General features: G+C 46.5%; 1 protein-coding gene across 2 annotated transcripts in view; it reads right to left on the bottom strand.

Moving 5' to 3' along the window:
• SPTLC2 (serine palmitoyltransferase long chain base subunit 2) overlaps positions 1 to 13,757 on the bottom strand; it is a 100,527-nt gene extending 86,770 nt beyond the window's left edge. Inside the window, exon 1 of one of the 2 annotated variants that reach the window (XM_075531085.1) lies at positions 13,553 to 13,757. In XM_075531085.1, coding sequence (XP_075387200.1) covers positions 13,553 to 13,678 — 126 coding nt within the window. In that variant the 5' untranslated portion in view covers positions 13,679 to 13,757. The remainder of the gene's footprint in view (positions 1 to 13,552) is intronic. The other variant, XM_075531084.1, reaches the window with a different exon arrangement.
• Positions 13,758 to 15,884: the final 2,127 nt, after the last annotated feature.

Raw genomic sequence — 15,884 nt, 5'->3', positions numbered from 1 at the left:
AAAAATCAAGGCTAGGGCTAGAATTCAATTCCCCACATTTTTCATATTTATTGTCATTTCATAGTCACATTTCTGAGGTTTTCAATGAATCATTTTCCTTTGATGATTTCAGAATTATTAAATCTGATTCTGAACCAATGGCTTAATAGGACAACGTTAAATTCCTCCTCGATGCTAACAATGGCACTTTGGTGTTCAATAGTTAACTCTCCTTGGACTAAAAAAAAAAAAGGTTTGGAGATTACCTATGCTTTATTTTAAAAGTCTCTTTTTAGGAAACCAGAAGTAGAGCAAACACTTAAACTGTCCTGGAAACAACCACTGCTTCACAGCCAAGCTCACACAGGGTTAAGGTAACCAAGATTTCACCCGTCAGTCAGCGCAGGTGGCAAAGGTCGCCAGTGGCCAGGTCTGTTAGTTTGACTGGTGATTGATCACAAGGCCCATTGAGCAGTTTAGCTTCTAGGTATTGCCAACAAGTTGCAAGAAGGGAGCATCTCAGGTTTTCTCCTTTCCTTTGTGGCACCAGCCAGCACCTCAAAGTTCCCACTCCTGCTAAGACTAGGAGGGCTAACACGGAAGTCACTGCTGGCTGTGCAGTCCCAGTGAGAGCGAACAGAAAGCAAATGGAGTAATCTAGGATGTAGGTGTGTCGTTTCCAGACTGCCCGAGCCTACATCAGCCTTTGCCTACCCCTCGTCACAAGCCGCCAACCCCACTAGAGAGGAAATGGCATGGGGGTCATGTGACCACTACTAGCTACACCAAGGCGAAGAATCATCCAACTCCACACCAGCCCAAGGCCACAAGCCACAAGGCAGAGAGGTCAAACAGACCTGACTCCACCCTCCATTTGCACTACCCTATCCTGACACCAACCCTCCCTCCCAAAGCACTGAGTTCTTCTCGGTTGGGTTCCCTAATTCATTCCGATGGCCACACCCACAATGATGGGGTTTATTAAAGGAAGCTAAGAGTTTACAAAATGTTAAAGATGCAGTTCTTTTGTTTGCAATGCCTCCTCAGCCACATGGTCCTTGGGCCTCTGCCTTGTTCCATGGGTCAGGAAGCCTGCCACTCTGACCCCCCATCTCAGTGCTGCTTTTCGGCTCTGCCTGGCAGACTCAGCACTATGGTGAGCACTCAGGTGCCCCTAGCACTTCAGACAGGTATCTTGCATGTATTCTGCTTGTGGCTCTTTTTTATGGTCCTAGGAGCCTCCCTCCCTCTCTGAGGTGGCTCAGACACTTATACACTCAGAGGAATGGTACAACCAAACAATGCCCTCTTCTAGTATTCCACATGCCCTGTCTGCATGCTCCTACCCAATCGTTCTAAAAAGGAGCCCTGGTGGGTAGTGGGTTACACACAGGGCTGCTAACTACAAGGTTACCAGTTTGAAACCACCAGCTGCTCTGCAGGAAAAAAGATGAAGCTTTCTACTCCCCCAAAGACTTACAGCCTCGGAAACCCACAGTTCTACTCTGCCCTATAAGATCGCTGAGAGTCAGCATGGACTGGATGGTAGTGAGAGTTTGAGAGAGATCCAATCGTTTGGGGAGAGTTACAAGCCATAGCTTGAAGAGCCATAACAAGTAATTTCCCTTTACCATAACTAGTAAGAACATCCAGAAAGCTTTTATTGTTTTTAACTACTGTACCTTTAACCTCAAAAGGAGTCCCAGTGGCCTAGTGGGTTATGCAATAAGACTGCAAACCTAACAGTCTCCTGTCCAAACCACCAGTTGTACCACAGGACAAAGATGAGGCTGTCTGTTCCCAGAGAGATTTCAGCCTTGGAAACTCAAAGGGGCAGTTCTACTCCGTCTATTGGGTGGCTGTGTGTCAGAATCAACCTGATAGTAAGTTTGTCCGTTTGCTTTTTGGTTTTTTTAAAGACAGATCCACGAGGATAGGGTCATGATCTGACTTATGCCTAAGAAGGTCCTCACACTTTTTAAGAAACTTGTGATCAACAGCAATTTAGAAATCAACAAACCCTTAAAATCCTTCTTTTATCTGACCTTATTGAAAGACACTTTGCTCAGAATCCAATAGTTATAGATAAACCTTGGAGCCAGCTGTGTCATTCCTAGGGACCTAGCCTTTAAAACGTTTGCAAGTCTAAGGAAATGTACTTGCACATTGGAGACATGGGTGAGAGCCTCATGCTCATGATTGGTTAGATGAATAAACCTTATTCTTACAATGGGATTCAATGCTTTCTGCAGCAGTCTGATGTTCACCTACAGTAACTAGTGACACAACATAAAATGAGACTCCTGAGAGTCGGGGCAGGATTGGGGCAGCGTTGCTGCTTCTTCCAGGTCTCCCAAGTTTTCCACCTTTGACAGGTGGGCAGACACCATCTTTCTACTGCACGCTGTGTAGTGGAAACTATTTTTGCTTTCCTTCTACAAATGTCTGCCTTCCACAGGTTCTGGCTTTCACACGTTTTACTGTATTAATAATGTTAGTGAGGAAATTATTGTAAACATGTACAGTATTTCCCTTATGCAAAATTTTACATTTCCAACAAGGACAGGCATATATTCTCTCCCCCCTCTCTACACACACATAAAAACACATATACTACATACACAAGGTGGGAGAGAGAACATATGTGCTGTATATACATCTATGCGAACAGGACAATGTTGGTCCAAATGTGACGGTGGTTACTGCTGGTTCTGAGTTATAAAATTTCAGAAAGCCTTTGTTTTCTGTGTATTTTCCTATGTCGGGCTACTGTTCTATAAGTATACACAGTATTTTTCTAACGCCTCCTGAGGCAAAAAAAAGTTTTAAAGGATCCTACTTCATACAGGAGAAATATTACATGTCATTAAATTTTAGTATAAATATACAAATGTTCACGTGAAACTTGCTTTTACAACTGTAAAAATAACATGGTGGAGGCGTCTGACCTTCTCTAACTTCGGAAGAGGGGAGAATGGCCGTCCCATGAGAGCACGGCTGGGTACCCTGAAGGGGGGCTCAAAGACTCCTCTCTATCGAACTTGTTTACCAATTCGGACACCAGCCAGCCCTCCCAGGCAATACTCATGATCATGATTATGCAAGTAACAAGTCATAATCCAGATCTGGAAGGACTTACATCACAGCGATCTCTGCTCGGGACAACTTCTCTGGCCTCTGTCGCCTGGTGGGGTAAGTGTTAACTGACAAGCGCCCAGAGGCAGCCCAATCCGCCAATAAGCCTTCAGCTGGGGTCAGCGCTCTCAGTCCTGGGGGCGGAGCCTGGATCTGACAGCAAGCCTCCTGTCCAGAGGCGCTCACTTTCTCGCACCTGGACAGACACGGCCAGTCTCCAGCAATCTCCTGGACAGGCAGGTGTTTCTCTGCTGCTGCTGCTTCTCGCCATGTCCAACATGACAGCTCTTGGGCGGGCTTCCGGGTCCACCCTGCACTCTTACTTTCTTGGTGGGACTAAGGTCTCCCCTTCCACCCTCTGGGACGGCTCATTTGAAGTCTAATGGGATGGTAAAACTAACCCACCCTTCCACTCGAAAGCCATACTTCTTATTTGCATGGCCCCAACCCCACAAAGGTGCTATTTACTTCATTTACATTAATAGCAAGCTATCAACCTCCTCCCACCACCCCCGTGGTAGCCACAAGCACCCTGTTTGTCTAGCCTCACCCAGTCATTTGGTATAAATGACAAGATCGTGATGAGAAAAGCCAAATAAAGGTGAAACATCCTATGACACCACTACCACCACCACGATAACGTGGTGTTTTTCTCACAGGAGACACGGATAAAGAATACACCACAGGCGCTAGTCTACCTGGGCCGGATGCCGTCCCACTGATGCCTCAGAGCTCCAGACAGAGGACCAGCTGTTGGGAGTCACACTGGTGTGGCATCAATTAGAGCCCTAGGTCTAGGGTCACCTTGCACAGAGACCGTGTACCGGGTGGTACAGTGGTTAAAGTGCTTAGCCGCTACCTGAAAGGTTGGTGGTTCGATCCCCCAGCTGCACTGCAGGAGACTGGCGTTGCAGCCTGCGTCCCTGACGCTCGGGTAACATCATCAGGACAGCAGAACGGCAATAAGGACAGTGCAAGCCACCGTGAAAAGTGTGCCCAGTGTCAGCCAATGGCATGGACGTACAGACTGCTCGATGAGAACCCACCTTGTCCTGCAACTCACCCAACATACAAGCTCCCTTTTTAATACAGAGGCATTTTTCAAAATCTCTTCTCTCTGACTTCCCCCCTCAAGCTCTACGCAAAGGAGGGGGATAAAAACTTTACACGGATGCACAATTTGCCTGTGTATCTCTGGGTGCTATACACTGCAATGGGATGAGGCAATCTGTCTCTGTAACGAGAACAGAAACCTCTGGGAACCCCGTGAGGCAGTCTGACTCTGTCACATGGGGTCCATATGAGTTGGAATTGACTCAATGAGCAAGGGGTTGGCTTGGAGTTCAGCAGTTATGACACACTGGCCCTGGGAACGCCACGGGCGGGGCTGCCCCACCTGCACTGGCTCAGTTCACACACACCTGGAGGTCTCCAGTTTTATGATTTTAATCAGAAAATAACAAATACCAAAATATATACTTGTTTGATAGCTGGCTTTGTAAGCACTTTTCAGTCCATTCTACATGAGCTGCTTATAGGCAAAAAGTGGGAATGGATCCCAATTCGATCCCAAGAGAAAAAACGTAGACTCCTTATTTGTGTGGCAGAACGTTTCCAGAAATATACATTCAGAATGTGGAACAGTCTATGACAGGTGCAAAGCTCCAAACTGCTTCCTCTAGTATACAGTGGTTCTCAACCTGTGGGTCATGACCCCTTTTGAAGGGGTCACCCGATTCATAACAGTAGCAAAATTACAATTATGAAGTAGCAACGAAATAATTTTATGGTTGGGGGGTTGCCCACAACATGAGAAACTGTATGAAAGGGTCGAGGCATTAGGAAGGTTGAGAACCACTGCTCTGGTTTGTGTGGAGTGTAGGAGGGAGAGGCTAGGACATTTCAGTAAAATTCTTACAAAAACCCAAGCCTCCCGATCCATTCTCCAAAGAGGAAATGGGTTTGTTGTCATCTGGTATCCGTGAAACACTTCTCTCAGAAGTTGCCAGTCACTTAGGAATTGCCCAGCCCAGGGACATAGTAGAGTCAGCTCTGAAGATAACCCAGGTTTCCAATGAAACTCCCTGTTGACCTGGCTCAATTATTGAAACCATGCGGACTTCAGTCTTCATTTGTGATGTGGGGATAATACGTGTGCTTTTGAAACCCCTCACACTGAACTCACCAGGCTCTTTGGAGGATGAGGCAGGTGAAGCATCTTGGGAAAGGGCTGGCACACAGCAGGCACTCAGCACATGGGACCTAGTATGATTTTCATATCACCCAGAGTTTTGTCTTCTGAAAGCAGGTGCTGCATGTAGACCCTAACCCCTATCCTGTGAAAGGAGGTTTCTTTGTTATGTTAACGAGGCCATCAAAATGCGGGGGTGCATCTTGAGCCTATCACCTTGGAGACAGAAAGGCAGTAGAACAGGCACTGAGAAGCAAGCAGAAAGAGGAAGACAGCGGCCATCCCGTATGAATATTACCAAGAAATTGAGGACGAGAGACAAAGCCTTCCTCCAGAGCCAACAGAGAAAGTCTTTCCCTGGAGCTAGGGTTCAGTCCAGATGTCTGGCCCCCTAAACTCTGAGAAAATAAATTGCTGTTTGTTAAAGTCATTCTGTGACAGCAGCACTGGATAAGCTTCCTTGATGAAACAGTCTCGATGCGCGTTGGGATTCTGACACCCTCAACCTTCAGCAGTGTGTGCATGCGCGCGCATGTGTCCTCCCCACATCATTATGGCCCCCAGCACTGCAGTCTTGGCAACTTCTTTTCTGTGGAATGCCCTCCCTTTTATCTATTTCACCATCTCCCCAGGCTTCACTGGCCTCTTGCTCATTCCTTCAGCTAACATTTCCTGATTTCTTCTTATGTACGGGGAACAACGCAAACAGTAAAAGTTCAGTTCATTGCTAAGGGGCTTACTCATTTGGCAGCAAGAGGCTTAGCTGAATAACTGAACACCATCCTATTTGACTGGCCAGTGCTCTCTCCGTGTAATACTTTCTAAAGCTTCTCAGATTACAAACAGAGCTGAATTATATTCCCCCAAGTTCAGTGTCTTATTGGAGCAAAGCTGGATCAGATCCCTAGTCCCAGTACATCTGCATATTTCACTGCACTTGAGACGTTCTAGAGGGGAAGGAAAAAGAAGAAGTAGTTACCAGAAAGCAGCAGTCTGGTTTCAACATTAACCAATAGCGCTCCATCCGGGGTTACTCCACTTCTTTATGGTCCTACATGTCCATACCCAAAACACGACTACAAACACACCAAAAAATGTCTGCCTCAAGCTCCAGAACGGGCCAGTAAGGTACCAGGACTCTTAAAGGGCAAGAGATGCAAGAGAATTTTTCTGAAAATGGTGGTTTGGAAGCAAAGGGCTTCCTATGTTAATCGGACACACATTGGAAAGTATACTTTGGAAGCTATGCAGAAGGCAACTGACTTTTGAGGCCACAAGCCATTTATTTACACAAGCAAGGCACACCCACTCAGCATGCAAACAGTCTCTAGCCAGCCCTTTCAATGGCCTACTCTACCAATACACACTGCTTCTTTCTTTCCAAACATGGAATCTGACCGAATGTGACCAATGACCTGTCTTGCCCAGAGCACTAGAGTTCCTAGGGCACCTGAGCCCTGAAGAGCAGACAAGCTGGCCTTCCTGACACCCATGTTCCACCACGCTACACCACCTTCTGTCGTATTTCACACAGATCACAACACTCATGTCATACAGGTTGTGTGGGGGACGCAAACCCCTTGCACATTAGTTTTCTCCATGTGGTGTGCACATTATAGGAATGTGCACGTTATTTATGTGGTTGTGTGTGAAAACCACAAATTATGGTGTTGTATAGATTAAATTCAAGGTCATAATTCCCAAGGATTCTTTTTATTTTATTTTTTAAGAAATCTTTTTTTTGAAAGCTTATCATTTAAAATTTTATTTATATGTTCTACAATATTATTAAATGCCTGGAAACCCTTATATTCTGTACCACGTATAATTGAAATTATAATAATATACATAGGTCAATATAAAGATAGATGCAACACTATACATATATATGCCATTAACACAGATGTATCAGTTCTTGATAGGAAGAATAATACACAAAAGTTTAGAAGGCTACGTAAGTTCTAAGTTGAAAAAAATTAATAGCTTGTTTTAAAGACAGTGAAAGAGAGGAAGTAAAAGATAAAACCAATTCTGTGTCAGACTAATTGGATTTGCATCTGACACACCAGTTACAAATCATGTACCCTTAGACAAGATACGTCACAACATCAGTGTCCCTTTAAATAAACTGGATGTTCTGAGCATTAAATATTTTCCTTGTGTAAAATCCACAGAACAGTGCATGTTTGCAAAGTTATAAGTTCCTTTTTTTTTAAGAATCAGGAACAAGAATTTATTCTCGTAAGTTTAGATGGCTCACTTGAACCCACTTCCAAGAAATCTTATCAGAGAGAATTCCTGAGGGCCTCACATGATTCTGAACCTTTCAGATACCGCCAGCTAAAAACGGCGATACAATATCATTTCTCTTGGAGCAAAAAGTCCTTGCAATGTATCCCACAAGGTGGAGATAGTTACAACATTATTTCTGCAGCGTCTTGATTACAGTCCATGGATTGGCTCATCAGGCCTTGCTAAACCTGAACAGGTGGACTGTCCCCGAGCTTTTTAGTCAACCAACCTTCGTTAGTTATTCATTTGCCTCATTAAGTGTTAAGTATCAGAACCAACACATTGTTCTTCCTACTTTGCAAATCTTATTATGTATCTGATAAAGGAAAATCACTTGGGCCCCAATTACTCCTCCAGACAAATTTATTTATCCTGGCGGCTAGGTCTCCTTAAAACTACTCCCAAAGGATAAAAATCTAAATGACCCCCAAGTGGAAGAAGGTTCAGAACTGTCTCAAGGGCAGGAACTTCCCCCTGCCCCCTTTACATGCTTTTGAATCAATTAAGCAGTGGTGCTCAACCTTCCTAATGCCGTGACCCTTTCATACAGTTCCTCATGTTGTGGTGACCCCCCCCACTATAAAATTATTTCCATTGCTACTTCATCACTGTCATTTTGCTACTGTTATGAATCGGGCAACCCCTGGGAAAGAGTCATTTGACCCCCAAAGGGGTCGCTACCCACAGGTTGAGAACCACTGCAATTAAGGATGGTAAAATGTGTGTCCGACTCTTAAAGTTTTCTAAAGACGTGGACGATGGAGGTAAAATGTTCTCCTCAGAGGGATTCAAGTGCAGGTGCCACGTAAATATAGTTATTTATTTAAGTGTCCATCTGCAGAAAGACAGATCATAACAAAGGCAGACCATCACACAAAGGGAGTGCTGCCCCTTTGACGTTCTATCATTTTTTGACATGATCCAACTAACGCTCCTCTAGCCCCCACCCTCACCCCACTGGACACCTGCAACAAATTTTTTGTTTTTGTAACCAATTGTTCATCACTGCCCATGTCTCTAAGCCATTGCACATGCAGCTTTTAAAGGTTTCGCATCCTGTCTACTAAAAAACCACTGCCACCAAGTCGATTCAGGTGGGTTTAAACATGTTAGAAGAGCAACGCCAATTAAGGACTACACACATCTGTTCTGACTTACCTACAAATTCAACTTAAAGACACACTTAGGAACGGGTCTCGTTTGTATCCCTGGGACAACCCACACTACAACATGCTAGAAAATTTCTTGCAAATCCTCAGAGGTCTTTGAAAGTAAAACAGAATGATCTATGGAGGTTGGTTTTAATAAAATCTAAAAAAGACATAAACCCTTAAAGGTTCCTTCCAGCTCTTTGAAGTTCTGGCAAAGCTCCCCTAAATCTAATTGCTACCCCTTATCTAAGAGGAGCCCTGGGGGTGGGGGTGACTGCAATCCTCAAAGTCGGCAGTTTGAAACCACAGCCAAGCCGAGGGAGAAAGACAGGGCTTTCTACTCTAGAGAACCCTGCCGACCACAGCCTGTTAACAGTTAAAAGTCTCAGAAACTCACCAGAATAGTTCTACCCAGTCCTATCGAGTTGCTGTCAATTGGTATCAACTCCATGGCTGTGAGTTTTGTTTTTGCTTTGTGTTTTAATCTTACATAAAGACGCTCTGATGGAGTAGTGGATTATAAGTATTTGAGTTGCTAACCACAAAATCAGTGGTTTGAACCCACCAGTGGCTCCATGGGAGAAAGCTGAGGCTGTCTACTCCTGTAAAGATTTCAAAGTTTCTCTCTCTCTCTCTCCCTAGCGTGAGCTTCCTTACATACAGGAGCTCTGGAGGTCTGCTCAGTAGGCTTGCACTGCAAGAGAAAGATGACACTATCTGTCCCATGGAGACCCACACACTCAGAGCCCCTTCACAGAGCTGCTGTGGGTTCTACCTAAGGGCTGGCCCTCCTCCCACACATCTGACTGGCAGGTTGGAAAAGGACTGCTATTCTTTCTGGGGAAAACTTTGTGTCTAGTGCCCTCCTAAAACAGTAACTTCTAACTACACTTGCTCCCTCCAATCACAAGATCTCCCCAATCAAATTCTGATGGCGCCAGCTCACGGAGCTGCGTTTCGAGCACACCCATTCGTCCTGCAGACACAGGGACAGACTCCTGAGTTTTCTGGTATAATTTCTTTCCTGTTCATGAAAAGACATGGGATACATAGGAAATTAATTCCGAGCTTGGTTTTAAAACCATGTCCCGAACTAAATTTACCTCTTAGTAAAAGCATGACACATAGCTAGCTGTGTGATTAACACCTTGTGCAGATGCTTTATGGCACGATTGGCAACATTTCCCCAAGAAAAAGGGGGAAAGAGATAGAAGCAGGAGCTCTAGCATATTTCTTCAAGTAAAGATATCTCAGGGCCCTATCCTTCTTACCACGATACGTTCTTTTGCTTAAAAGAAAAAGCAGGAGGGGAGTATTCTCACTAAGAATGTCCATCTATAGCAGCGGTTCTCAACCGAGGGGTAACACCCCTTTGGGGGTCCAATGACCCTTTCACAGAGGTTGCCCGATTCCTAATAGTAGCAAAATTACAGTTATGAAGTAGCAACGAAAATAATTTATGGTTGGGCGGTCACCACAACATGAGGAACTGTATGAAAGGGCCACAGCATTAGGAAGGTTGAGAACCACTAATCTATAGTGATGTGCACACAGAACAACAAGCCCCAAATCTTATTTTTTTTAAATGGTTGTAAAAGAAATCGTTTTCTTAAAGAGAGACTGCAGCCCTAACCATTCCTTAGGGCATTCCACCTGCCCATCCTTCCAAATTTCCTGCATGTACCTTGAGTGGAATTTGTCACTAAAATACATTTGAAAGTCATGTTACAGCCATACATAATTTAACATTTTCATGTTATTTGATAGTTCTTCAACTGATTAGCTAGCAAGCTCTGAAAGAAACCTGCCTACACCCAAACCAAGCGAAACCCACTGCCATCCAATAGATTCGGACCCACAGCGGGCCTGTGGGGCTGAAAATCTCTTCTTTTAAGTAGTTTTATTGGCATGTACTTCGTATAGCACACCATTTAATCATTCAATCATATTAAGAAGAGCTATGTGATCATCACCACCGTCGATTTCAGAACATTTTTCTTCTTGACTCCTATTGTCGCCCCTGTCCCTCCAAGCCTCCCATGCCAGGCCCCTAGGTACTTACTTTATTTCCAATTCCACAACTTCTACTTGCATAATTCACTGTCACTTCATGCAGTACAGCCACTATTGATATGCTTTGGCTAGTCATTCTCCTACCATTGACATAAACTCAATGGCCATACATGAAAACCCTTTCCCCTTGGTTCTCCCCACCCGCCCCCGTGGTTTTCTTTATATAATATTCACATATTACATACTCCCATGGTTAAATCACTTTAAAATGAGCTGTGAAATTACCATCAGTTTAATGTTCCCTCCTCCTCAAATTAATTGTTTCTCAAATCCCCTCACCCTCCCTATCTTCCACCGCCCACCCCTCCATCCCCTATAAACCTTTGCACCAGTTATTGTCTCTACACATCTACTCCTTCTGTGCTTCACAAACTGGGGGACTCAACAAACAATAAAAAACAAAGTGGTGAGGATAAAATAATAATAGTATAAAGACAAAAATAAAAATAAGAAAAGACCACCATCCATATTTTTTTTAAAGCCAGGGAAGAAATTGTTGTCATGGAACAGGCAAGCCATGCTTGCACCTGGAACAAATTCAGGTTGGGTCAAGAGGGAGGTCAACTGACCAAGTATCAAATTTAATCCAGCATATTCAAGATCACAATGATTTATATCTGAGAGTAAAGCTGTTCAAGACCCTTGCCTGCCTGTGGCTAGAGGGGGATCTGCCAGCAGCTTAATCTGACGAGGTACTCTGCAGATGGGTTTGGGGGTCTCACTGTCCTCCAAAGCCTTGTATACAAATGGGGTGTTCACAATTTAAACCCTGATACTTTTCCCTTCGTCATATTTGGATTTTGTACCTGTCGCCTGTGGATCACACAAGCTGGATCACTACATGCCTCTTCCATGTAGACTTAGTTGACCCCTCACTTAGATGGCTGCTTGTTTGAGTACATGGGGCTGTAAATCTTTAACTCGAGCAGATAGCTTCCTCATTCTCCTTGGGAACGGCTGGCAGTTTCGAACCACTGATCTTTCACTTAGAAGCCTGGTACTTAACCCACTACACCATCAGGGCTCATGATATACCTACAAATACTCAGTTGTTCTAAGTTATGAGAGCAAGGAGCTGGACTTACTCGTGAATCAGAACCTAACTTCTTGGGATGGAAAACACACACACACACACACACACACACACACTCACACACACACACAATCGCTACAGCACCAGATCCCCTCACACACAGAAAGCATCCCTAAAATGTAAACACCTCTTGATCTCCTTTGACCTCTTAAAAAAAAACATGTCTCCTATTTACCTGCGATCTATTTTCTAACTCATACCCATTGCATTCTGGGTAAGTTTATCCCACAATTTAGTCCTGGTGGCCACTTGTTGCCAGGAAAACAAAAATGTCCTTCTACCCTTTATAGTGAATCCATTTGCCTCACTTCCTCTCTCACACACGTCTTCTTTAAAAAATGAAAGCAAGTTTGTATTCATTTGCCTTTCACTTTACAACCCCAGGAGAGTAAACTGCTCTTTTCTGATTTCCCTGCTAACTTTCACAGTCTCGGCACCTCCATATGACCCAGAGAAAGGCTACTTACTGCTCACACCGAGCAGCCACAGGCCTGAGCCATCAAGCATGCTGACTGGGGAGGCTGCCTAGTATTCACGTGAAAGCCAAATTCTAAGAAGATCACCACCCTATCAAAGACCAGCAACTGCCACAACTCCTGCTGAGGACGACAGGCTACTCTAATGTTTCCCCTAGATTCCAAACGAGTAAGAGTCCATTGCAAATGACCACAAAACTCTCTGCAACAACATTGTGCTTGCATCCAGGCAACTGGCTGCTCTCCACATACACCTATCAGCAGAAGATCTGCGGTCCAGAGGACTGGAGGGTTGAATACACGTTATGGTCTTGAATTCGGAACTTTTCGAAGATTGCAGAACTGCCTGAACTCCGTTGGTGATTCAGTCTTCCTTAATGAGTGTAGACTCAAAACAAGTCATCACCAGTTCAACAACCCCCTTGCGTTATAACAATCTTGCTCAAAGGGTCAAGGGCGCCGCATCTTAATACCAAGACGGGCCTCTCCTGCACCCGGGGAAGAAAGAGGCTGTACTTTGGAAGTAGTGGGTTAATTGCTACTGCTAGCTCTAGGGCCCAGGGTCGGCAGGTGGGGAGGGTCCAGAGCGCAGTAGGAAGAAAGACGAGGCGGTTGTCTCCTCCTCGTGTGGTCCTTAGGGCCCTCCAGTCACGTTTCCACTCAGAGCGACCTCAGGTGATGGAGGAGATCTGCTCGCACGGGAGATTCTACGCTTCTCTTTTACAGAAAGAGATCGCCAGGGCTTTCTCCCGCAGAGCCACAGAATAGGCTGAGCCTTTGGGTGAGCAGCAGAGCTTCTGATCACAGTCCCCCCGCCTCCCGCCAGGGCGTTTCTCTTCGCAACACCTCTAAGTTTCTTTGCCGCTGGTGGCCTCGAGGGGCCACTTACGCCCTCCAAGAGGAGGCTCTCACCGTGCGCCAAGGCAGGTAAGGAGAGGGAGCAAAGGCCAGCCTCGGGGCGAGGGGGCTGCCGGGCTCAGGTCGGACCCGGTTCGCGACCGGCCACCGCGGCCAGCACACCTGAGCAGCCCGGGACGCCCGCCTCCGCAGACGGCCACCGCGCCCGCGCCCCGCCCGGCTGCCCCTCCGCCAGCCCCGCACGGTCGCCCGGCCTCGATCGGGCGCCAGCTCCCGGGGGCCAGCCCGCCCGGCCCCACCGTACCTGGCTGGCGGCGGCGGCGACAGCGGCGCTGCTCCTCACATACCCGTTCCGCACTTCCCCGTTCGCGACGCAGCCGTTCGCCCGAGCCGGGCGACGGCAGCAGCAGCCTCCGGGCCCCGGCCGCATCGTCCCGGCAGCACCAGGCACCAGGCAGACTCTAAGCAGCGGCAGCGGCGGCGGCTCCAAGTCCCGCTCCGCACCCCACCCCACCCACCTCCCCGAAACCGGAAATGGCTGCAGCGCCACCGCCAATTCCCGACCGGGCCGTCACTGGGGGGGCGGGGCCCAAACCCCCGGCGGACGCGGCTCGCCCAAGGCCGGGCCTCGGGTGGGGGGGTGGGGGGGGGGAGACGACAGAGCGGGGCGGGGGCGGACAGAGGAGGGACGCAGGACCAAGGACCGCTGACCAATCTGTAGGAGGAGGAGGCGTAGCCTAAGTTGCGGTCTGGCCAATCACCAGTGAGAATCAGGCACTTCGCCAGGAGGGGAGGGGGGGAAGTGTTCGCCGGAGGAACTTGACACCTGATTGGATGTTCCGGCCGGGTCGTGGGTAAGGCTTGGCTGTTGAATGGTCTAGGCGGCGGAGGCGGGGCCAAGAAGTGGCCAATTAGATGAGAGAAAGGGGGCCGAGGGTAAGTCTCTGGAGGCGGTTCCCTAGTTTCTTAGATTAGTGGCGCCCTCTCTGCCCTTGCCTCCAGGGAAGAGGGTTTGAATCTCAGCCCAAGACTGGCAGCTCCTTTATTTAATTAACCAATTCCTCTGTGGGTGTTTATAGAATAGCCTTTTTGACATTCTCTCGTCATCCTTCAATATATATCATACAGTCCCTGGGTAGGTTCACACCTTTCTTAGGTGGTAATACGGATGTCCCTTTGCCCTCTATGTACTCTCTGTCAAGGCGTTCTATACACTGGTCCTTAAAGGGCGCTTTTTTTAAAAGCGAGGAAACCTGATCTGGTTCTAACTCTGCTAATAACTGAGGCTAGCTAAACTTCTGATTATTTAGTCACTTTGGGAGCCAGTTTCTTCGCCTGTAAAATGGAGTCCATACTTCCGGCTTTGTAGAGTTATTGCAAAGATTATATTAATACTGTGTGTCATTGGGTGCCCAATAGATAATAGTTTATCTCTCCCTTTTTCCTATCTTCCCATAGGCGTTAGAAAGGAAATGGATCTCCATGACAGCAAGACACTTTCAGTTCCTCGTGAACTACATGGACTCTGGGCTCATTCCGTCTGCTTGAATCCTGGCTGCCGGATTTTACGAGTTGAGTGACCTCTAGGAGTCTTTGTCAAGTATTTTGTCCAGTACCTAGCAAAGAGTAAGCACATTGTTGGATGTACCTAGGACAGCCCATGCATTCTTTTTACACAGAGAGCTTAAGGGTTGGAAAATATCTGTCTTCACCATTTAAGAGCAGGTGGGTAGAACAGATACCCTCAACAAACACTATGATTCCAAAGTGGACTTAAGTCTGTAATGGATGGATGGATGAAGATGAAAATTCTCTCTGCCTCATGAAGCTTACAATCTGGTTTGGAGGTCACTCACTCCAAAGTCCAAACTCACTGCCAACAAGTCCACTCCCAGCCATTGAGCAGGGTAAAACTGTCCCTGTGGGTTTCTGAACAGTGGTCATCAGACTGACGTTGACTCGTGGCTCGACGAGGTTTATGATGGCTGATTTTTCAAAAGAAGATCACCAGGCCTTTCCTCCAAGGCATCCCTGGGTGGACTCGAACCTCCAACCCTCTCCTTAGCGGAGCACTGTGTTTACACTGTCCAGGGATGAGGGAGAGACAAGATGTATACAAATAATATAAATAATAAAAGTTCAACTGAAGGGGAGAGAAATTAGGTGGCAGGAATTCTGGTGAAGAAGGCTGGATGACAATGATCAGTCTAGATTTTCTAGTTAGGAAGTTTTCAGGGAAGGAATCCGGTTGAAAGGATTAAGGGATTAGCCTTGAAGTCTGGATAGTGGGCTGAATAGATTTGGAGAAGGCTTGAGAAAAGATGGTTGGGATGTGCTTGATCTAGAAAGATTTGGAGCACTGAAAAGGAATGGGAAGGTGTTATGCGGGAGGGCATTCCAGAAGCTAAGGTGGAGAGGCTGGCATGAGCAAAGCTTTCTCAGTAAAGGAGCCAGGCTCCATTAAAGAAATCCTGTTAACTAGTCCCTCCCTCCCAAGGGTGGGACACCAGGTTCTACCACTTACTCACCATATGTGGTCGCAACAGCCCAGCCTGGGTTTCCTCACCCCTCTGATGAAGTTAATACCTTGCTACTTACCTCGAAGACCTTTTGTGAGCATCGATGATACAATACAC

Source organism: Tenrec ecaudatus, chromosome 14 (genome assembly GCF_050624435.1).
Source record: "Tenrec ecaudatus isolate mTenEca1 chromosome 14, mTenEca1.hap1, whole genome shotgun sequence".
In the NCBI taxonomy this organism is placed as follows: domain Eukaryota; kingdom Metazoa; phylum Chordata; class Mammalia; order Afrosoricida; family Tenrecidae; genus Tenrec; species Tenrec ecaudatus.
This window is presented reverse-complemented; position numbering and strand designations above follow the sequence as displayed.